Source organism: Cavia porcellus, unplaced genomic scaffold, assembly GCF_034190915.1.
Source record: "Cavia porcellus strain 051 isolate PalLab524CR breed Dunkin Hartley unplaced genomic scaffold, mCavPor4.1 scaffold_1, whole genome shotgun sequence".
Lineage (NCBI taxonomy): Eukaryota > Metazoa > Chordata > Mammalia > Rodentia > Caviidae > Cavia > Cavia porcellus.
Genome location: NW_026947484.1, coordinates 58,499,990 through 58,523,025, shown reverse-complemented (window position 1 = coordinate 58,523,025; position 23,036 = coordinate 58,499,990). Strand labels below are relative to the sequence as shown.

Here is a 23,036-nt window from a genome sequence, read left to right as displayed (position 1 = left end):
GGCTTTGAAAACCAGCTGTCAACGACATACAAGCTTCACATTCTTCATAGGATGAGCACATCATCTTCTTTTTGGTCAGCAATCTGGACCAGAGTCCTAGGGTGTCACACAGCTTCCCAGATGAGCAGAGGGAATCCACTCACTACAGAATGTGGACTTCTCCAGTGGGGTGAGGGACTGCCTACCCCTCTCTGGTCTTTCGTTCTCTCTGCATTGGTTACACAGACCTCTACTCTGTTACATTGAGCATAGGTTTCTAGAAACATACTGATTTTGAAATAATTTGAAATGATTTTGAAACATACTTCTTTTGAAATAATTTCAGACTTACAAAAATGTTGCACAAATATCAGTTCTGTGTAACTTTCACACAGATTCTTCAAGTGGGGTTAAGATGCAGGCACGATACCCTTTTCCATCCAGATAGTTCGATGTGTTTTTCCTAAAAACAGATACTGTTATGTAACCACAGCATCATTACCAAGTCAAACTCTAGTATTGATATATTACTGTCTTCTCATCTTTTTCTTTTTTTCTGCTTTATGTGGTGTTAGCTATAGGGTCTCTTGGGTCTCCTTGGATAAATAGTTTCCTTTTCTTTGCCTTTCATGACTTCTACACTTTCAAAGAATACTGGCTGGCCAGTTTCGCTTTTCTAGGCTCTCAGCTTTTCTGATTTTTTTTTTCTTAGAGTCAGGTTATGTATTTTTGCCAGGGAATCCATAAAAAGATATGCCTTGCTCAGTGGGCAGTACCGATGGGCATGAGTGTCTTGTCCCCATTACTTGTGCTGTTAGCTCTGATCACTTGCAGATGTTCGTGCCAGGGTCTCCTTTATAAAGTCACCATGCTTTCCTTTAGAATCAGTTAATATCTTTGAAGAGCTCACCAGAGACTCTAAAATACCAAATATTTACACCCAATGAGGATTCTTGTCCAAAGCAGATAGCACTGTAGGCTGACCATTGGTGCTTTTTGTCCTTTTACTGAAATGCTACTGTGAAACTTTCCATTTTCCTTCTTGATTCACGTTTTCGTGATATCAGTACTCACTGGTAGATTCTTTACTCCATGGGTTATAATTCCTTCATGCCGCTATTTATTTTGTGGCTCGAATTACGAAAATGCTTCCTTCATGGCATAGAAACCTGTGCTGCTGGCCACGTTGCCTGTTTGGGTGTCGCTGTGGCGCCCTGAGAGCCCCATCACCTCGCAGGTGTGAGCTCCCTCATCAGCTTGCTGAGTTCGGCCCAGGACGAAGACCAGCCCAGGCTGAATGTGCTGCTGTGCGAAGCTGTGGTTGCCGTTTACCTGAGTCTGCTGATCCACGCTCTTGCCACCAACTCCCCCAACGAGCTCTTCCGCCTCGCAGCCCACCCGCTGAACACCCGCATGTGGGCCGCTGTCTTCGGCGGGGGTGTGAAACTTGTGGTGAAGCCCCGGAGACAGTCAGAAAGCATCTCAGGTGAGACAGGTCCTGCACCAGTGCTGTCCCTAAATGCAGGTGATCCTGGGCCTAAGATGTTTTTAACATTTTAGAAATTGTACCTTGAATGAGGGATGGTAGCAGTATAATCAGATGCTTTTTGGGGATGGTAAATTACTACACCCATGTTAGAATAAAAACATAATTGGCTACTTTGATTTTTATAGAAGTAACACTTTTAGGTTCACAAAGCAGGAGATGTTTGAGGAGGGTAAGAAAACAGAAAGTGAAGTCGGGCGAGGGGTAGCTCTGCACTAGAGAAGGGAGGTTGCAGCAGACCTGGCGTCCTTTCTTCCCAGCGTTGCCCCGCAGGTGCCCGCGGGAAGCCCCAACGTGGTTTTCTGTGTTGCAGTGCATGTGTGAGCGGGCACATGTGCACCTGTCCTCCTGACTGGAATACACTTTGCTTCCCGCTTTTCACCTTGGTGCTAAGACACAGAAAGCATCTTAACTCCTCTGCAGTTGTTCAGGTGATGCAGGTTCCGACCTTCATCCCTGTGGTGGCCCCAGGCCGACTGAACAGGCAGGTCCTGTGCGTGGCCTTCCCCTTCCTGCTGGTTGTAAACTGCAGGGTCCCCCAGTTACTCGCTGTCTATTTGTGGGGTTTCTTGGTGGCGATTCTACAGCAGGCCACTGTGCTGTACACCTGAGATGTATTCGTGTTTGCATTCTCCTTCGCTCGACTCCTGTGGGATGCCAGGCACCGGGGCAGGCTCTGGAGTGGGGAAGCAGGAAGCAGGGCAGCGCCCGCACCCTCTGGAAGCTGTGTCCGGTGGAGGAAGACACTCGGGACAATTAGCGGACACAGCGTGCTGGAGCCACCAGGAGAGCTGTGGGAAGGTGGGCCAGGGCCAGGCCAGTGCAGTCAGGTGCACAGCGACTCTGAGGAGGGCATGTGCTGAGCGGAGCCCCTGGGAGGAGCCTAGAGCCTTGAGCCTCCCTGGCTGTGGAACCGAGGATGCAGAGACCCTGGGGTCGGGCTGCAGCCAGCCTTTCCAGGATATTCGAGAGGCCCGGGGGCTCTTGTGATTGGGGAGCTGTGCAGGAGATGGGGATTGGGGTTCTGTGGATCGTGGTAAAGACTTCAGCATGTGCCAGGTGAGCGGTGCTGGATGAGATCTGCTGAGTAGGAGAACAAGCCCAGGAGGCTGTGTCCACACGAAGGTCTAGAGGGGGAACAGGAGAGAGCGGGCCTGAGGCCGAGCGGCTGCTCAGTAGTGTGGCTTCTGTTGGGCGTCACAGCAGTGTTGGGTGCTGCATGGGGGTGGCTACACCAGGTGCCTGCATGTGCACAGGCGTGGCCGGGCTGGGCAGAGCAAGGCTCATTCAGTCAAGGATGTTCGAGGATGAACAGTCAGAGGCCGTGGGACATAGTCTTGTGTGGATGGAGTGGAAGGCAGCGTCCAATGGGTTTATCTACTTGCTGGGCCCTGGAGCGGTTAGCACCCCTGTCCTTTTGAGCGCCTCTTAGCTGACTTCCCACTGGCCCTGTCTGGCCTTCTTGTCTTCCTGGCTTCCTGCAGGGTTATCAGGTATGGCCACCTGTGCAGTACAGTTCCTAAAAGCCTGGTTCTAGACTTTGTCACTGTTGCCCCTGACTCCTGGGCCACACAGGAGCGGGGCTCCTTGCATACCACGCCCTCCTCTGTCCCCTGCTGCTCTCTCCCTCTTTCCCATTGTGCTTCTGCTCTTCTTGAGACACCTGTGCCCTGCAGTCTGTTGGCCTGATGTCATCCTGCGGTGTCTTTGACACTTCCTGCTTACACCATTTCTTCCCTGGGATTTATGTAGATGTGCGATAATCCAGATACTGGGCACGCACTAATGTCTCTGCTGTGAGCACTGGAGAGCAAGTGCTGTGGCTGCTTTCAGAGCCCTGGTTTAGTAAGGAATTCAGACCACAGCACAGCAGGGGAAGGGTGAGAAGAGGTCCGAGGTAACAGCACAGAGCAGGAACTGAAGTGACCCACCTTCCTGCAGCGCCGCCCCTGCCCTCGGAGGATGCGGACAAGCACCGCAGGAGGTTCAACATGCGGATGCTGGTCCCCGGGCGCCCGGTGAAGGACACTACTCCGCCTCCGGTGCCCGCGGAGAGGCCATCCTACCGCGAGAAGTTCATCCCTCCTGAGCTCAGCATGTGGGATTACTTTGTCGCCAAGGTACGCAGCGTAGGGCGAGCTCCTGTGATGTGTCCGTGCATCACAGAAAGGCATTGAGTCCTGCACAGTCCTGGTGTGCTCGGCTGAGCCAGGGACTGTGAGGCATCAGAGATGCTCGGGACTTAAGGTCAGGCGCGTCCATGAAGCACACCCGGAGCCAGCTTGGCTGCGCCCTGGTTCTGGCAGCACCAGCTGTCTAGCAGCAGCTCTCCTGTCCCTGCTGCTCAGCTTTAATGTTCCTCTTTGCCATCCTGAAAGCCCTTGCACCTTTAGTGTGAAGGGTAACGAGGTATAGTCATTGAGAAACCGTATGGAGAATCCCAGCACTGGGAGGCTGAGGCAGGAGGATCACAAGTTCAAGCCCAGCCTGGGAAATTTAGACCTTATCTCTAAGTAAAAATGGGCTGGGACATTGGTCAGTGTGAAGGCCGTAGGTTAACTCCCCCAACTAGGGAGAAAAAGGGTTTGTACCTGGCAATGTGCCAGTTTATTTTTGATTTCCCAAAAACATTTCTTCCTGATTAATAAAGGTTTTTGAAAATTTGGAAAATGCCAAAAAGTATAAAAAAATAAAATATAATCTATGCAGAGATAATTGTTAACATTTTGGCAAGTTTGCTTTTAGCCTTTTCTCCTCCAGTTTAAAAGATACATAATGGGTCAGTGTATATAGTTTTATGTTTCCTTTTTTCAATTAGCATTGCAAGGCAAGAAATTTCACATGCTATTAAAAACCTAGCCAGATGTTGTGGCTTGCTCCTGTAATCCTAGTACTCCAGGGGGCTGAGGCAGGAGGATCACAAATTTGAGACCAGCCAAGCAGCTTTGTAAGACTATTGTAAAATAAAGACATGTAGCTAGTGCAAAGGGCCTGGGTTCAACCCTCAGCACCACAACAAACACCTGTATAGCCATCACTAAACAAAAATTATAAGCCGGGTATGGTGCATCCTGTTATTTCAGTATTCTGGGAAGCTTAGGCAGGAGTATTATAATTTCAAGCCCAGCCCAGACAACTTAGTGAGACCTTGTCTTAAAAAATAAAAAAAATTAAGGAAGGCTGGCATACAGTTCAGTGCGCAGGCCCTGGGTTTAATCCCTAGTGCCACCACTAAGAAACCACAAGGGCCCTGTGTCATGGAAAACCTCACACATACATGGAGCACAGAAGCCAGAATAACAGCACCGCCTTGTCCAGCATTGAGCTTTGAAAGTCAGCATCTCATGGACAGCTGTATTCACAGTGCGGCTGCTGGGTGGTGGCGGAGGGCAGCACGAGACTTCACTCGTGTTTCTGGATGTGTGCGAATTATGTGTCTGCTCCGAGGACTGATGCTGGGACCTCTCGCTGAGCCACATCTTCAGCTCTTTTCAGTTATTTTGAGACAGGATCTTGCTGTTCTGAAATAGTTGCCAGACTGCGTTTGAACTTGGCAGTCCTCCTGCCACAGCCTCCTATGCTGAGTACAGGTATGCACAACACCTAATTTCAGTACTTTTTTTTAAAGGATTTTAACAGAATTACTCTAGTGTCTCTCTTTGTCTCACACACATGCACTTCCACTGTATTAGGTATCCAGATGGTGTTCACATTTTCCCCTTGTATCTTTTTTTTTTTTTTTTTTGATACTGGGGATCAAAATCAAGATGTTGTGTTTGTCAGGCAGGCCCTTAGGCTTCCCAGCATAAGGTACTCAGCCCATCAGGCGTCCTGCCCAGGCTGGGAGCTGCTGTGTCTCCAGAGAACCATCCTGTGAGGTGCAGGAGGGGTATGGGTGCTGGTGTCCCCGCTGCTAGGTGAGCGCAGTATAGAGCCCCACAGGGCACGGGGAGGGGGGACACCTTTTGTATACCGGTTTACGGTATGCTTAGTTTTTCTTTTGGTGTCTCATGGTTTTCATTGTATTCTTTTTTTTTTTTCTTTTACTTTCCTAAAGTTTTGTTGCTGGTATATAAAAAACCCTTGATTTTAAAAAATTAGTATGTCTCACTAGTAAGTTATTTTGTTGAACAGTTTTACCTGATATCTTGATGACTGTAAGACTGGTAACATCTGCAGAGAATGATTAGAGTGAAACCATTTAACATGTTTTAAGTCAAAAGAAAAATGTATTTTAAAATACTTTAAAGAAGTAAAGAGTATATATTTTTAAGAAAATTTAAATTTATATTAAATATATTTTAAGAAAGCTTAAAATATATATTTTAAAACATTTTAAAGAACATAATTATATGTAAAATGTATTGTATGTGCTTCTAGAGTTCTACGTACTTTTAAACTAACTTGCCTTCTGTCGCAGCCGTTCCTTCCTTTGTCTGACAGTGGTGTAATCTATGACTCTGATGAAAGCGTTCATAGTGACGATGAAGAGGACGATGCCTTTTTCTCAGATACACAGATCCAGGAGCACCAAGATCCAGATTCCTATAGGTAAGCAAGGCGTTTACTTACTTACTTATTTTTGTAGGACCTCCTGCTGTTAAGTAATTTTAGCTAACATTTCCATCATGGATTTAGATAAAAAGTGACAATATTTTCAGATTAGAAATTCTACACCATTAAGGTAAAATTTCTAAACAGTAGAGTATTTCCTTCACAACTAGTTTCAAAGACTAATTATAAGCATTAATAATTTTAGGTGAGGAAAACCTCTGCAATTTATCGATGTTATCAGATTTTGTGTGACTGTGAAAAATACTTTTCTACTAGGTTGCAAATTCCGTATTAATATTGTAAGTTTGATGTATTGTTGCACATACTTTATTTTTCAAAGATTATAGCATTGCTATGTTAGTTACTTTCTCATGGTTGGGACAAAATACCCAACACTCACAAATCAAAGGAGAGATTTATTTTGGATCAGGCTATAGTCAGCGGACTCTAAGGCAGAGGGCCTGGCGGAGGAGAACTGCTTTGGGCACTGCGGGAAGGAAGCAGCCACAATCCAGGGAGGAGGTGGGACCCAGACTCTCGTGGACCGGCCCGTGAGCTGTGCCATCCCACGGATTCCATCTGCCAGTGTCGTACCCAGCTGTAAACCCATCAGTGGGCTCCTCTGGTGTCACGCACTGACGATCCTAGCAGTGTGTGAGCTCTGAAGGCACCCTGGATAGCAGCCTGACAGGTGCCATCTGTGGCTGGCAGGCATCAGGAAGCCTGTTCTCTGGGTTGGAGCTGAGTTCCACAGTTGGCCTGGAACATCACTGTGCTTCTCTCTCTTTATTTTCTCAATGATATATATATATATATATATTTTTTTTTTTTTTTTTTTTTTTTTGGCTCCTGTGAACAGCTGGGCTCTTCTGCATCTGACAATGGTGAAGCTAGTTCTTCATAATGTCAAGAATTTCTTTCCCATTGCTGGACTGGAATTCTCTGGTAAGTTTGGAATTTGAAAATTAATGTTATTAAATATGTTACCATCAAGTTTCTGTTTTTACAGAGTCTGTATAAATGGCTACTTGGTACCCTATAAAATAGCCAGTGTAGTACTTTTAAGTCTTATTTATTGTGGACTTCATTCTGTGGGTTTTTCCAGTATTATTTTTTATTTTGAAGGTAGTAAAATACAACAGAACAAGACAGAACAAAGCCAATTGAGACAGTATAGTGAATTGGTACAGAACTATATAGCAGGTTACTGGGATAACAGTAATAGGTATCACAGTATATCTCAGTATCTTCACAATAGTTGTTCTTTCAATCACATATAGCCAAAAAAATGAAGTACAGAGTATTATAGAACTTATCAAAACAGAATATTGAATAGAACAGTACCATTAATCAGAATAAAGGAAAACAGTAGTAAAATTATTTGCCTTCAAAGAGATGGTAGAAGGAAATCCCCCTTATTTGCTATATTGCATATGGTCAACCTCCCAAAAGATGCTCAGATCTCTGGTTCCCATTTGCTAATGGGGGCAGGGGAAGTGTGATGGTTCACTATAAGCCTGTGCACCGGTAGGCTCTCTGTTGCTTAACAGGGAGGCAGGCTGATATGCTTGGTTTCCCAGTGTCCTAAGTTCCAACATGGCATGGATCTCAGGAGATGCTGGTGGTTCTCCCCCTGGGGTGGCTGAAGCCTGCCACACCATAGCTGCTTACCAGGCAGTCTAACTGCTTGCTTGGTTTCCCAGTCCAATCTGTGGTTTTAATGCATAGCAGTACCACTGTCTGCATGGAAGGTTGAAAGAGCAGGAACCGAGACTGGGTGTACTTCACGTTTCTCAGTTCACCTTAGAGCTGCCTCAGGTTCTGTTGTGAAAGTATTGAGAATCCAAATAGTATTAGGTTAACATTTTCAGATTTATTTGTATTTTTAAAAGTCTTAGCTCTAAAAACAGACTTTATAAATATGTAGATGATCAATATTTTTTGTAAAAATGAAATGACATTCTCTCACCTTTTAGAACTGCCTGTAACATCACCATTGGGTATTGCTGTGATTAAAAACTTGGAGAACTGGGAACAGATTCTGCAAGAGAAAATGGATCAGTTTGAAGGCCCACCGCCCAACTATATCAACACATATCCAACTGACCTTTCAGTAGGAGCTAGACCTGCAATTCTTCGAAATAAAGCCATGCTGGAACCTGAGAACACACCATTCAAGTAAGAAAGCTCTCAGAATGCCGATGAGTATGTAGCTTGATTTAATTTTCTGGAAGAAATATGCCAACAGCTTTCAAAATACTCATAATTCTGAAGCTGCAGTCCATTTTTAGCAGTACTCTTTAAGCAGAAGACAGAAAAATACACATTTCCTAGAATTACCTGTAATTTAGTAGAGATCCTACTTTTATAATCTGGAAAAGACCTTTTTTATTATCTGTATTTCTGTGTTACTTTCATAATTCTTAAGAGAAAGCTTTTGGCTGATACTAATCTACATGTACACACAAGATGCCCTGATTTTTCATAGATAACTTAATACTAGTAGACACATTAAAGATGTTTGGCATTGTTTTGATCTTCTACCTGTGTGTCTTGCTCCCTTCAGATAAGAAGTGTGCACTTTTTAAAATTATTTTTAACCTAGTACATGAAAATATAAAAGTTGTGCATCTTCATGAGCTACTGTGAAGTTTCAGGACATTGCATGCACTGTGTAATGTTTGAGTCAGGTTAAACAGTGTCTTACTTTCTCGTTGCCGAGACAGAATGCCCAACACCCAGAAGTTAAGGCAGGAGAGGTTTAATTTGCCACAGTTTGCAGAGGTTTCAGGGGATAGCCGACTGGTTCCGAGACAGAGTGGCATGGCAGAGGGGCATCACAGAGGAGAAACAATCGGTGGTGGGCAGAAGGCAGCAAGTGATGAGTGACCAGCCACGGCCACAGCTCTGTCTGTCTCTTACCTAGGCCACCCACCTCAGAGCAGATTCCCTCACACTCTTAACCTCAGCATCACATGCCTGATCCCAGTACCCTCAGGGAAGCACCCCGTAACACATGAGGCTTTGCGGGACGCCTTGGCATGGACAGTGAGCAGCCAAGCTGCGTGGCACTGTTGCTTACGGGCACGAAGGAGGGAGGCTGCTGAGCCTTCGCTGCTAGAAACTCATCACCACTGTGTTTCCTGGTGGGCTTTCACCAGCAGCCATCCTGGACGGTCATCAGAAGAAAGGAGGGGAGAAGATCCACCTGTTTCTGAGTGCAGCCAGTGCATTCGTTGTAGGGGAATTGTCACTAGATGAAAAAGTCATTTCCAGGGGAACTGAAAGCAGGGAAATGACTCATGAAATTGTGTTGAGCTCAGTGCTGTCTTTGCAAGAGATGGTGCAGGGTTTAAAGCAGGTGTCTGAGGACGGGCCTGTCTCCTGTGCACTGGAGTGTGTGTCTTACTGTTTTGAGTAGGTCCCGGGATTCTTCTGCGCTCCCGGTCAAAAGGCTGTGGCATTTCCTCGTTAAACAGGAAGTCCTCCAGGAGACATTCATCAGATACATCTTCACTAAGCGGAGAAAACAGAGTGAGGTACTTTGAAAAAATACTTTGTTTTTCTTTAACCCTTTTAAGTTAGTACATGATTTGCTGTGAAGTTTTGCTTTTAGTTATAACTTACTTTCATGATCTTTCCCACACCATGGCTAGCAGCCACAGTTCACTAAACTGCAGTGTATTTCTTTTAAGACCAAATCCAGTAGTTTTCATAACAATGAAAAAAAATAAAGGGCCCTTTGTAAATCACATATAATTAAGTGAAAGTTGACCTTCTTTTCTTTTAAGACAGCGTTTTGTTATGCAGTTCAGATAGTCTTTGAATACACTGTGTATCCCAGGCTGGCCTCAAACTCTTGGTGAGCCTCCTGCCTCGGCCTCCCAAGTGCTGCTATTGCAGGCATGCACCACCACACCTGGCTTGGTCATTCCTTTTTAAATTGAAAACGATAGTATGGCCCTTTAAAAACAGATAGTCTTAGGGGCTGGAGATTTAGCTCAGCAGCATAAGCACCTGCCTTGCAAGCAGGCAGTCATGAGTTCGATCCCCGGTACCTATAAAAAGGAAAAAGACCAAAAAAAAAAAAAAAAAAAAAGAATATTAAGGGGCTGGGGATTTAGCTCAGCAGCATAAGCACCTGCCTTGCAAGCAGACAGTCGTGAGTTCAATCCCTGGTACCAAAAAAGACAAAAAAACAAACAAACAAGAAAAAAACAGTCTTGTTTTACTAGCATTTTAAAATGAACAAATTTTAATTTTCTAAGAGAAAAATGCTACAGAAATCACAGGAGTGACTTGTCTTCACAAAGCTAGGCAGAAGTTTGGTGTTGCACAGAGATTTTAAAGCTACTGATCATAATTTAACCCTCATGTGATTCAAGAAGAGTCAGAATTCCTGCAGCTGACCTGCCTCTCTTCCTTTGGGAGGGACTTTTCTGTGAACTTCGGTCCCCCGGCCACTGGCTGAGGGAATAGGCAGAGTGGACAGTGCTCAGGCGCTGTGATAGATGCAGTCTAGAAGAGGGCCAGCCAGCCACAGGCCCCGAAGCTAGTTTCCCAGCACCAGGGGCAGAGCCATGGCCCAGGTTCCCCTTCCTCGGACAGTAGTCACCTGGGCAGCAGGGTGTGTCTTTCCTGTGGGTTTGACAGGTACCTAGGCACTGAAATGCAAACCAGCTAGCAAACTTAGTGATTTCTGTGTGTATCATAAACTTTTCAATAAAAGCAAAAGACCCTGAAGGTTTGAAAGGACCAGTGGAGGGCTTGTTAGGGAAAATCACAGAACTGCACTGTTTCTCCCTCATTGAGGCCACTGGGTGAAGGTCTCCTGTGGGGATGCTGAGTCTCCATGGTGATACGTGGAAACTGAATTAACGGACTTAAAAGATATTTGCTCCTTAGGACTGTTATTCACAGCAAGCCAGTTTACTGAAAGATCAGTTTTCTGAAAGTTTAGTTTTTTGATTATTAAACTAATGATTAACCAAAAGTGCATTACAGCTATTGATAAAGTTTGGAGAAATAGGATTTGGCTAGCTTGACATAGCTTCAGCCTGCTGCCTTGGGTCTCCCATTGGCAAACTAATCCTAAAAACACTGAGCTGTTCGTTTGTTTTTAAAAATTACTTATGAAGAGTCCCTTATGTTTTTGCTCATCGAGTTTGTTAAAAATATTTCACTAAACAAAGTTTTATGAAAATCGATAGGCATAAGGCAGGTACATCTCGAGCACTTAGGCTTTCACCCGGGGGCAAGCGGCCAATGTCTGTCCACTCTCTACACAAGTCCTGGTCAGCTGTGCCCTCCAGGAGCCCTGGGCGTGACCCAGGCCATGGCCTTCCCCCAGTGGGGAGAGCTCAGGGCATGGGTCTGCCTTCCCATGCCCGTAACAGCAGGGACCTGCGTCTGATGTGCTGTCCCTACAGCCCCTGCGGCCCCAGCCAGGGGTGGGTGAACCGTGTGCTCCTCCTGTGCCTCTGGGGCATCTCCTCATGCTGCATTGAGTGCACTGCGCTGGGGGCTACTCACATGAGGGCCAGCGAGAGTTGCGCACCTTTGGGTTTAGACGTAGCTTTTATTTGTCTTTAGTTAGTCCCTATAGGATAGGAACCCATGAAATACAGACTATTTGCTCTTCAAGGTTGGTGTCATTTCTAGAGGTTACAGTTTTAGGAGCTTTAATGTAATTAGTGTACAGCTAATTTTTAGATAGCTTTCTGGTTTTGTACATGCAATAGTCACATTAATTTGTCTTTTTGCTTTGCGTTTATCCAATTTTGCTCTAAATTTTTTCTTGATTTTTCAAGGTCATCTTTAAGTGATTAGTGACCATTTCAGCTTGAAATGTTCATTCTCTGTAATTTCATTTCATGCATGTGTTTGTGGTTGTGGCGGTGTGGTGTTGTTAGTCTGTAGAAGAACGTGTGGAGCAGGGCAGACCCTACTGCATGGCAGAGGACAGCCACGCCAAGGTAGTACCGTGCTCCCGCCTGCCCGTGCCCTCTGCCTTCCGGCTCATGCCTGCCTTCGCACTAACCAACCGGCGTCCGGCCGCTGACTAACCCGGACGGTGAGGGAGGAGCTGCCCGGGTGCCTCCTGCCTGTCCAGCCACACTTCGTGGCTGTCTCCATGGTTCTTGTTTTTGATCCCTTCTCTGTCCTCTTTCCATTCTGTCAGCCTCTAAGCTGCTTTGTCTTTCTGTGACTTTTCCTCCTCATTACTACATCACATCTGTGCGCTTCTGGAATTGTGCAAAAATGTGTTACTGTTAAAAATTGCCAGTGCAGATATCCGAGTCACCTTTCGAGACAGTTCACCCGAGTCCTGTGCCCTTTCCATCTCAGGGGACATCTTTATAATCGCAGTTAGTTACAGGGCTTCAGAATATTCAAGCAGAGTTTCCGAGACTAATTCTCAACACTCTAAATGATCACGTTTTTCTTTTTGCTGCTACTTTCTTCTTGTCTGGCTTTTATATGCTGTGGGGGCACGTATGTTTCTGTGGGCAGCCGTGCAGCAGCAGCTAAGACCCAGCTGTATTTTGTAGGTCGAAGCCGATTTGGGCTACCCCGGGGGCAAGGCCAAGGTCATTCATAAGGAGTCCGACATGATCATGGCATTTTCTGTTAACAAGGTAAGGGCGGTGGTCATCAGGAAAGTGTGCTGTACTTAGCGGAATGCCTTGAATGGCTGACTCTACCTTTGTTTTACAGGCAAACTGTAATGAAATCGTTTTGGCGTCAACGCATGATGTTCAGGAACTGGATGTGACTTCCCTGCTGGCCTGTCAGCCATACATATGGATTGGAGAGGAATTTGACAGAGAATCCAAAAGGTGTGTCTTGGAGCCACTCGGAAATGGGGTTTTCCCTAGGAGCCCACTCAGTCACAGACTGGGACACAGCTGTGCATCTCTGCTCGAGCAGATCAGTGCAATTTAGCTACCAGCAAAAGTCTTTGCCTGCATTAATGAGTAAATTGCTCCTTCCATTAAGCTGTTCATAATTTTGAGTCACAGTAATGTGACGTCAAAGTCTGATGGTTACTCCTGTGACTTGAACCTGAAGACGTGTCACTGTCACAGGGCGCTCAGCACAGTTCGAGTTTGCTAAGTGGCTTTGCGGTGCTTCTTGTTGCCTGATGCGCCCATCTCCTCCCAGACCGAACTGCAGGCATGGTTACTTTTCCTAAAGCTGTGGACACTGCCACACTCTGGTGGCCGGCCTTCAGGCCTGGAATTTTGTGTCACAACACTGTTCCTGTTGTTTGCAGTCTCTGTCCCGTAATGTGACCAGTCCTCATTCATACTTCAGAGCAGATGTGATCGTGAGAGAAGCTCTGTACTCCAACAGACTTGAGTTGGCTTCTTTAAAGTGGCTCTTGTGGAGTTGGGGACGTGGTGCAGTGGAACTTGCCTAGCCTGAGTGAGGCCTGGGTGCAGACGCCACTGCATAAAAACCACAACAGTTCTCTCGCCACCTGGCATGTCTATATGTGAGCAGCATGTCTGCTCTTTGTGTGTCTGTATAACCAAGGACAGTCCGTGTGAATGCTTTAGAACAAAGATCGTTCTGGTGTGTGCAGCATGGTAGTTGCCCCCAGACATAATATAGACTAAGTTTATGTTTTTCTTAGAGGGAAAAGGTAAGTGTACCAAGATGGACTGTGCCGCAGTTTTCCCTGGCTGTGGATCCTAGGGCTAAGTCAAGCTTGTCTGTGACTCCCCACAGTTCAGACGACGTTGATTACCGAGGCTCCACCACCACCCTGTACCAGCCCAGCACTGCGGCCCACTCAGCGAGCCAGGCACACCCGCCTCCATCCATGCCATGGCTGGGCAGCGGGCAGACCAGCACAGGCGCCAGTGTGGTGGGTTCCTTCCCCATAGTGTGGGCTCCTCATGCAGGCTCTCTGAAACCAGCGGGTGATCACACCGGCACCGGAGGGGTGGTGTCTCGGGATAGCAGCAGCACTGTCGTGTGCAGTGTCCCAGCTGGGCCCATGGGTGCCCACAGTAACAGCCATGCTGCCCCTTATGATGGGCTGTGGTATGGGCTGTGGTAACAGCAGGGTGGCAGGTGCAAGCTTTTCTTAGCCACCATGAAGCGGCACTGATTGTGGAGGGCTGTTTGCCAGGGTGGGTGCTGGAGCTGAAGGGCTCCTGTCCCTGGGCTGCAGGGAAGGCTCCAAAGGGAGGCCCTGCGTCACTTGGTGAAACCACTCACTGGCTGGGCGAGCAGTCAGCTCAGACTGTGCTGTCCGGGAGCTCAGAAAATGTCTCAGAGTTCATCTCCATGATAGAACATCTCCCTCCCGTCTCAGCTGTGTACACAGAGGAATTCATTTTGCCTTCCTTTAAAGCTCATGAAGAGGAACCTACACAATGTGAAAAGAATGACCTCACACCCTGTCCATCAGTACTGTGAGTACTTCCTGCACGAGCCAACCCTTAAGCGCCCTCTCCTCCCAAGGCTGCTGTGGGAGCCGCTGGGGCCTGGCCCGTGTGGCCCACCTTGCCCGTTTCCTTTTCAGACCTGACAGGCGCCCAGGATGGCAGTGTCCGCATGTTTGAGTGGACACGCCCGCAGCAGCTCGTCTGCTTCCGCCAAGCTGGCAACGCGAGGGTCACTAGGTTGTATTTCAACTCACAAGGCAACAAGGTTCGTGCTCATCCCCAATAGTCGTGGACAGGAAGGTGTAGTAATGGGTGAAAGCACTTCCACAGCTCGGGACCCGAATTGAGGCTGAGTAGGCGGTACGTTGTGTTCTGCCTGATGCTCAGGGTCACACAGGGACCCCTCCCAGCATTGAGAGGTCTCTCTGTGGGGTGGGTGTGGGGGCCACAGGCCCCAGCTGAGCACGGAGCTGCAGTGAGATTTCAGAAGGAAACGGAGGAGCTAGCAGGTGACAGGAAGTGTGGCGCACAAGCCTTTCCTGGATCTGCCATGCTCTGAGCCAGCAGGGTGTGTGACGTTTCCTGCCCACGAGTGGCTGTGCCTTTGGTAGCACCTCCAGGAAGCTGGGCTCAGTGTCTCCCCTCTGTTTGCAGTGTGGCGTTGCTGATGGAGAGGGTTTCCTGAGTATCTGGCAAGTGAACCAAACAACATCAAACCCAAAACCTTACATGGTGAGTGTCTTTCTGCCTCTGAGTGCTGCCCAGTGTCTATGGGGACAGGGACTTGGTGACTGTGAGAACCGCACAGTTCCACCCAGCATCATGGTGAACACTAGCCACCCACTGTGCCCTGGCCTTAGCCTGAAATGCCCCCAGATCCAAACCTGGCTTTCCCCTCAATGGGCAGCCACTGAGAAGTACTAGGAGAAATGCCAGGAGCTTCCTCTGCATCTGGTTGTTTGAGGTCTATCATCAGTATATGCGTATGCATTTTGAAAACAACTTTCTCGTGATAGAATTTTATAATGTGATATTAAGACTCAAACACATGCTAAACATCTGTTTTCCTCCATGATTTTGCTTACTGGCTTATAAAATTATTCCGACAGATTCCCCATTAATCTGAGCCATCTCAGGTGCCTGGCCAGGAGCCAGCGTGACCTCCCATGGTGGCGGTGGTGTGACACACGCTGGCAGGTGCCTCGGCCAACCTCCGGTCTCTGTGTCCAGAGCGGTCACCCAGACTCTGAGATGTTCTTTCCTAGAGTAGCCCCATGTTCTTAATTGCATGCAAGGCAAGGCGTTTCTTTGAAATCAGCACTCTGTAGACTATACCATATTCCCCTCACAGAAATGGATGTTACCTTGAATTTATGCTTTTGCCTTTAGTCAGGTCTGATCATTCTAGGCAGAAAAAATACTGATTTTATTTTCCAATGTCCCAACACGTTTCTTCTGAGCTTGCACCTCAGAATTTCTGTTCCTCACCTGACACAGGGATGGGCAGCTTCCCGGGAGGTCAGAGTTGCCTTCAGAACCCTTGGGCGCCCTTAAACCCCCATCCTCTCTGTAGGACCCTCCTGACTGTATCTGTGCCTCAGTTCCTCACCTGTGGGGCACAGCAGAGCATGTGGAACAGGAGAGGTTTGTGTTCTGCTTGGGAGTTGGCTGACCGAGTCCTCTGCTGTGCTGTGGATCTCGGGAGTGTAGCAGAGCCTCCTGTGGTTAATGGGTGTTTTATGTGTGTTTTGTTTGAACATGTAAACTAAAAGGGTGTGGGCTCTTAGTGTAATCAAGGGACTGGCTAGATCCCAGGGGCCTTGCTCTGTGTCCCCTGAAATCAGTCTTAGCTGCTGTTCTTGCCGTAGCCTCCCACAGAGCTGGACCACACATACATGCCACCATTCCAGCTGGTTCCTGCCCTTTAATGTCATCTTTACCTCTAGACAGACAGACAGATTTTACCAGTTCTTTCCGGTTTGTAAAGCATAGTTGCTGTCACTCACTGTTGGAGCCTGTGCTCACCCATGCAGGGAGTGTGCTCTGTTCCTGCTCCACGCCATGAGTCACTGGGCATTTAGGTGACACCACTGCACTTCGTTTTCCACAGAGCTGGCAGTGCCACAGTAAAGCCACAAGTGACTTCGCATTCATTACCTCTTCAAGTCTGGTTGCCACATCTGGACAGTCTAATGACAACAGGTAGGTGACAGAGGCAAAGCAAGAAATAATGAAATTATCGGCAGAAGGCTATTTTTGCTAGAAAATACAGTGCAAAGAAGAGTTTTTCCACCCTAGAAATAAGAAAAGTTGTTTCATAATTCTTATTTCAGGGGTTTTTCTCATTGAAGAGCAGAACAGAGTTTCTCCTACTGGGCATCTCCACAAGTGTGTCTGGTTTCTGAGTTAACCCTGCTCTGCCCTCACTGCCATCAGCACCTTGCGGGAGGCTGCACTGTCCCTGTGCCCGCTGATGGCCCCACTGTGCATGGGGCCTCGAGGAGGAGGCCTTGTGCTGGGGCCAGGTGTGGGTGGTGCCCTCCCCATCGGGGCCTGAAAAGGACAGGCAGAGCCCCAGGGATAGGCTGGGGTCCTTCCTGGTTGGGAATTTGTGCTCTGTAAATGTGATGGAAACAAGAATGAATAAGGAAGAGCATTTGACTTGCAGACAGAATCTGTCTGTCCTGGTGCTTTGAACAAGAATGTGATGTATCTTTCTTGTTTCTTTAAAAGAAACATATGCCTGTGGGACACGTTAATATCTCCTGGGAACAGCCTCATTCATGGTGAGTGGTGGGTGCAATTGTCACTGTGTTGCAAAGCGACTAGTGCTCTTTAGTTGTGACGAGTGGGTCCAGCAGTGTCATGGGGCAAACAGCTAGGGGATCCCTGCGAGCGGGGTTTCTGGGAGATTATTTGCGAAGTGTCCATGAAATCAGACTTCAGAGAATCGAAACTGCCAGATGGATGTCCCTTTATGCATGTCCTTTTAAGACTGCGTTTGTCCAGTAGGTGGCCTCAAGATCTCTCTTCCACATAATGCTGCCCAGAGAGGAGTGCAGGCTCAGATGGGTTTGAGGTATCTAACAGTTAGTGGAGCTGCATCTTGACCGGTGCAGTTCTTTTTGAGTTTAGATGCACAGCTTTTCTCTGTGTCCACAGCCTGTACACACTAAGCCTTCCACCTGCTAAGATTCTGCAGGCGGGGGCAGTTTGGCGTGTACAGGGCTCGTACTGCAGAAGGAAAATAGCAACGCAGTGAGCCTGGGAAGCACACCACGACTGACCCAGGTCTCAGCTCTGGGCCTGGTCAGGTGCTTCTGGGGGGCGAGTGTGAGCCAAGAGGGGGTCCCAGCAGTGCTGCAGACCCGAGACAGCCTGGCGCGCACTCACCCAGGCTGTACCCAATTCACACATTAAGTGTGCACATGTGTATGGCCCTGCTGGTCACTCGCCAAGGCCCGTGCTGGCCATGTGGGCCGGGTGGACGTAAGGAAGGGGTGACTGCCGAGTGTCCCTGAGAGCGGGCGCTGCTGTCCCCCACATCCCTGTGCTGTCCCAGGTGAAGCCTGGCAGCATTTTCCATGTTAACAGTGCCCACCCCGGGCCCAGTCTACTAGCTCTGCACATGTGTGCTGCGCCCTCATCAGCCTGGCTTGGGCCGGTGGGAGCTTCCTGTGTGTACCATATGCAAAGATTATGGGAAAACACTTTCTTCCTAGCATTGCCTTATAATTTAGTCACAGAACTTCAGAAATTCGGTGACAGAAAGCCTGAGTAACTTCTGTGCTTGCCAACGTGGGATAAATGTTCACTGTGCTGCGAGAAAGAACAGCTGCACGAATCAGGGCATCTGTCTCCCCAGGTTTCACATGCCATGACCATGGGGCCACTGTACTTCAGTACGCGCCCCGCCACCAGCTCCTCATATCGGGGGGCAGGAAAGGCTGCATCTACATCTTTGACATCAGGCAGCGGCAGCTGCTACACACGTTTCAGGCCCACGACTCGGCCATCAAGGCGCTGGCGCTGGGCCCCTGTGAGGAGTACTTTACCACGGGCTCCGCAGAAGGGAATATCAAGGTGGGTCCTGCACACCCGCAGGTGGTGATGTCCACCTGTGCCTCTCAGAGCAAAGCCGAGAGCAGGAGGGAAGGCTCTGTGGGGAGAGTGAGTGTCTGCGCCTGTCCCACCTTGGGTAAGGCCCCAGTACTGCAGAAACCAATAGAAAGCTTTACAGTACTGTTGTGAGCTGTGTGCGGTGGCACATGCCTCTGCCCCGGCTGCTTGGGAGACTGGAGAATTGCACGTTCATGCCTAATGATGGGCGGGGGGGGGGCTTAGTTTGGCTGCTGAGACCCTTCTGCCACCCCCACCCTGCCCTTGATCTCAGAGGCCAGGTTGTTGTCAAAGGGCTGCCCTTCTGCTTCTTCCTGGTGTGCAGGAGTGGTGCTGTACCCCGAATTAGTGCCAAGCTGAGCTAGGGCTGCCAATAGATGTTTGGTGGCGCAGTGTCACCTTCCTCCTTAGGTTGCGGTTAGAGGGAATGGACTGGGAATGGGGCTCTGCTGACCTCAGCTGGCCGCGGAACAGCAGCGAGGGCCACAGCTTTGTGCGTGGCTCACTGAGGCTTCAGAAGCGCTTCTGTTTGTGTCTTACCCAGGTCTGGAGGCTGATGGGCCATGGCCTCATCCACTCCTTCAAGCACGAGCACGCCAAGCAGTCCATATTCCGCAACCTCGGGGCCGGCGTCATGCAGATTGAGCTGGTCCCCGGCAACCGGCTCTTCTCCTGTGGCGCTGACGGCACCCTGAAAACCAGGGTCTTGCCCAATGCTTTTAACATCCCCAGTCGGGTTCTTGATATTCTGTAGCCTTCAAGAGCGGGCCTTTAATAGCCACTTCAGGTGAAATGTAGTCCAGTAATCACCAGGCAGTTAGCACCTTGAAACCACGCAGAGAATCCACGGGGCTCGCCAATCCAGGCGCTGCCTGTCCACACTGCTAGGCGAATGTGCATGCACCGTGCTGCTGCCCTCCCTAGGACCCCACCGCGTGTCTGTGAAGGAGCTGTTCCTCCTGCAGTATGGGGACTCAGTACGGGGAAGCTCCCCGGGAGGAAGTGAGCCGGCGGAAGGATGCATAGACCACTGCAGAGGCGCTGTGCTGACTCAGTTGCTCCCGGCTCGCTCCGGTCCACACACGCCTGGGGTGTCCTGCTCTGCCCGAGGGTGGCCCTACGTGGGCACCAGGCCTCTGCCAGAGAGTGGGCCTTTCGCCCTTTCCTGCTGAGTCTCTCCTGTTAGTGTTTCTACCAAGCTAGTACTGTAACTTGCAGATGAATACAGATTTAAATGCAATGTTTTCTTCATGATTTGCACATTCTCCTTTTTTGGACTGCTAGTTTTTCTATTTAAATATTTGCCTTCATGTTAGGAATGTAATGTGAACAGGACACATTTGTAGTTAACCAAAACACATCTTCTTAGTCCAGTTTATTATTTTCCTTTTCATTGTGTTCAAGATTAAAACATTGAAAGCTGTGTTGAAACTACACCAATAGAGCATTTCATATCAACTCAAATGAATGTTGGGCTTTTTGTGGCTGGGTAGTCGTCAATGAAATTGGTGATATTATTTATGGCCACAGCCTATTGTATAAACTATGCAGAGTTAAATATCATTTGCTTATAAAATACTAGGCAGTGTTGTCACATTTTGATGTATTTCCTAGGTTATGACCAAAAATATGTTCTTGAGGTATTGAAACTGACGTCTGTGTCTGCGCGTTTACCAGCAAACTGTCTCCTGTCCCCGAGAATGTCCGACGCCGGTGTGGTGAACAGTGAAACCTAATGGTACCAAGCACCTTTCGCTGATGGCGATGTATGTTCATGCTGTGAAACACATACTTACGTAAAAGAAGAATAAATGTTATTTGGTAGAGTTGTCTCTTGGTTTGGCCTATTTATGTAGTCTGGACTGGCGTTCTTTGACAGTGTTTTTAACAGTTGAGGTAACTTTTAATTTAATAAAATGTTTAATGTCAGAGAATTAATGAGCAGCTGTCTCATTCACCAGTGTTACCAAGTGCCTGACATGGAGCCACCATGGTGCGGTAGGGCGACAGCTCCCATGCTGCCCCTTCCGGATCCAGGGCAGAGCAGGGCCAGGGCCACTGTGAGTGGCCAGGCAGACGGGATGCCAAGTGCGCAGGATCACTGATTGACACGACTGGGAACCCCCAGTACTCATCACAGCCTGAACACAGCAGCATGTGTCATGTGCCCTATGTCACTCTGCACCACACTAGCAGTGTGGACTCTGCAGGGAGCTGGAAGCCCATCCATCTTGGCAGCTGACGTTCAGATGCGATGGTCACTCAGTCCACTGACTTAATTCTTCCCCAGAGTCTGTTTACAGCCAGATTGGACAGTGCCAGGAAGGGGAGCAAGCACATAGACCCCAGAAACACTGCGGCCACTCGAGTCTCTGCCCCAGCCCACAGCCAGCAGAGACCAGAGAGCCGCCTGCCTTTCCCATCTACCGGTGGGAGCAAAGACGCCATGACCCCGCCAGGAATAAAGGGACTTCCCCTGCAGGATGGGCACCTCAAAAACCGTAGGCCCTACAGCTGGGTGGATAATCATGACTGCCTGGGGCCCAAGACTGCAAGTCCTGAATTTCATTCAGAAACGAGTTTTCCCTTTGACACAGTCTTTGAGGTTTCCAGTTTTTAAATCTTTAATTCACTGGGTTTATTGGAGGTTGAGATTTTTTCTCCCATTTTTTCCCTTTTAGTTTCTTTTCTCTCCTATTTTCCCCTTTCAACTTTTTCTTCTTCCTTTTATTTCCTGTATTTTGCTGTTTATTTTTATTTTTATTCTTTGTACCTGGATCAAACTCATGACCTCAAGCTTGCCCGGCAGGCGCTTATACCGCTGAACTAAATCCCTGGCCCCTGTGCTGTTTATCTTTTTCTCCTTGATTTTGTTTTCCTGTGACCCTAACACTATTAATTTCGTTTTACTCAGTAGGACCCCCATCTTTTCTCTCCTCATATCCCACTGATTTCCCCAATTTTGCTTTTTTCTCATTTTTACCTTTACTAGTATAGCTATTAAGCGTTACGAATCTCTAGATAGCTACTTTTAACCCTAAGCTGTTGTTAAGAGGTAAAGTTCCATTTAAGTGGACATTTACTTTGGGTCAGTAGTCAGTATTCGGTTTGTGTTAGCGTACAGACTGTACTCACGGCTCTTTCCGTGGTTAAGGGCAATGCATTGTTGCGCCTCAGAATTCAGCACTGCTCAGTGTGTTCTGGAGGTGGTCATTGATGCTGATTTTGTTACTGTAGCACACGTAACATGGCTATTGGTATTAATTGGCTTTCTTGGGATGCAAATGCCTAGATCACTGGGGTCATTAGCACTGCTGTGGCCCATTCCTGGATAACTGGGCCGCTGCAAACTCCATCTCAAGTAAAGCAGGTGGTTGGATCCTGAAGGCAAAAGCCAGTAGTTCCCACAGCCAGGGGCCACCGCTAAAATGTGCATGTAATAAAGAGAATTTTCTACTAAAATTAACCCAGAAGCCCATGAAAGCAAACAGAAACGTGAGAAGGCAAAATAACACGATGTCTCTAAGAACTCAACTCCCCCAATGCTGATCCATGAGGCATCAAAGGGGAGAAAACCAAAAGCTACATGTCCAGATTATTCAGAATTATATTGGGAAGCCAGGCATGGTGATGCACGCCTGTAATTAGCACTGATGCAGCAAGATTGCCACAAGTTTAAGCCCAGCCCCTATCTCCAAAAAGTAAATTATACTGGGGATAAAACAGATCAATGAGGCATTTGACAAGCTCATAAAAGATAAACATACTGGACCAAGTAAAACACCACAGAAGACATTAACAGAATGCTGGCAGACCTCATCCAAATGATGCAGAGCTTGAATGACTGGCATAGAAAGAATTGGGGGCCCATTACGAGGCTCCAAATAGAGATTAGGGGATTCAACAGCCTTTGAACCAGCGTGAGGAGGCAGTGTCAGAACTGGGAGCTAGGGCTGCTGTTGGCAGTCACAACAGGAAAGGCCTTGGGAACAAGAAGAGAACATGAAAAATGACTTGGAAAACTCCTAGGTGGTACAAAGAAGCCTAAGCTGAATTGAAATATGAAAAATCAGAAGACAGCACAAATGCACACATACAAACCTGTTTACTGAGATAATAGCAAAACACTTTACAAATAAAGGAAAAGAACATAGAAATGTAATGTACAGGTAAAGTGAGCCATATAAAACCCCAAATAGCCACAATCAGAAAACAACTACAACTGACACGTCATAGTCAAAATCCCAGAGGTCCAACACCAGAATAGAATTATTTTTGATGGATATTTTTGAAACAGTTCCACCATGTAGTTCAGGCTGGCCTCGAACTCACAGCAGACTCCTGCCTGAATACAATCTTAAAGCAGAAAAAAAAAAAAATCGATAAACCACTAAGGTGGAATTTACAGCACACTTCTCAACACCAGCTTTAAAAGCCAT

General features: G+C 47.8%; 1 protein-coding gene across 4 annotated transcripts in view; it reads left to right on the top strand.

The window, feature by feature from the left end:
- Dmxl2 (Dmx like 2) overlaps positions 1–20,423 on the top strand; it is a 133,564-nt gene extending 113,141 nt beyond the window's left edge. For 3 of the 4 annotated variants that reach the window (XM_063248726.1, XM_063248739.1, XM_013154621.3), the window contains 17 exons: positions 1,217–1,465; positions 3,467–3,645; positions 5,946–6,076; positions 6,939–7,024; positions 8,056–8,257; positions 9,501–9,618; positions 11,992–12,054; positions 12,631–12,717; positions 12,797–12,918; positions 13,814–13,952; positions 14,445–14,505; positions 14,616–14,743; positions 15,133–15,210; positions 16,589–16,680; positions 17,212–17,264; positions 18,344–18,561; positions 19,142–20,423. In XM_063248726.1, coding sequence (XP_063104796.1) covers positions 1,217–1,465; positions 3,467–3,645; positions 5,946–6,076; positions 6,939–7,024; positions 8,056–8,257; positions 9,501–9,618; positions 11,992–12,054; positions 12,631–12,717; positions 12,797–12,918; positions 13,814–13,952; positions 14,445–14,505; positions 14,616–14,743; positions 15,133–15,210; positions 16,589–16,680; positions 17,212–17,264; positions 18,344–18,561; positions 19,142–19,351 — 2,216 coding nt within the window. In that variant the 3' untranslated portion in view covers positions 19,352–20,423. The remainder of the gene's footprint in view (positions 1–1,216; positions 1,466–3,466; positions 3,646–5,945; positions 6,077–6,938; positions 7,025–8,055; positions 8,258–9,500; positions 9,619–11,991; positions 12,055–12,630; positions 12,718–12,796; positions 12,919–13,813; positions 13,953–14,444; positions 14,506–14,615; positions 14,744–15,132; positions 15,211–16,588; positions 16,681–17,211; positions 17,265–18,343; positions 18,562–19,141) is intronic. The other variant, XM_063248734.1, reaches the window with a different exon arrangement.
- The last annotated feature ends 2,613 nt before the right edge of the window (positions 20,424–23,036 follow it).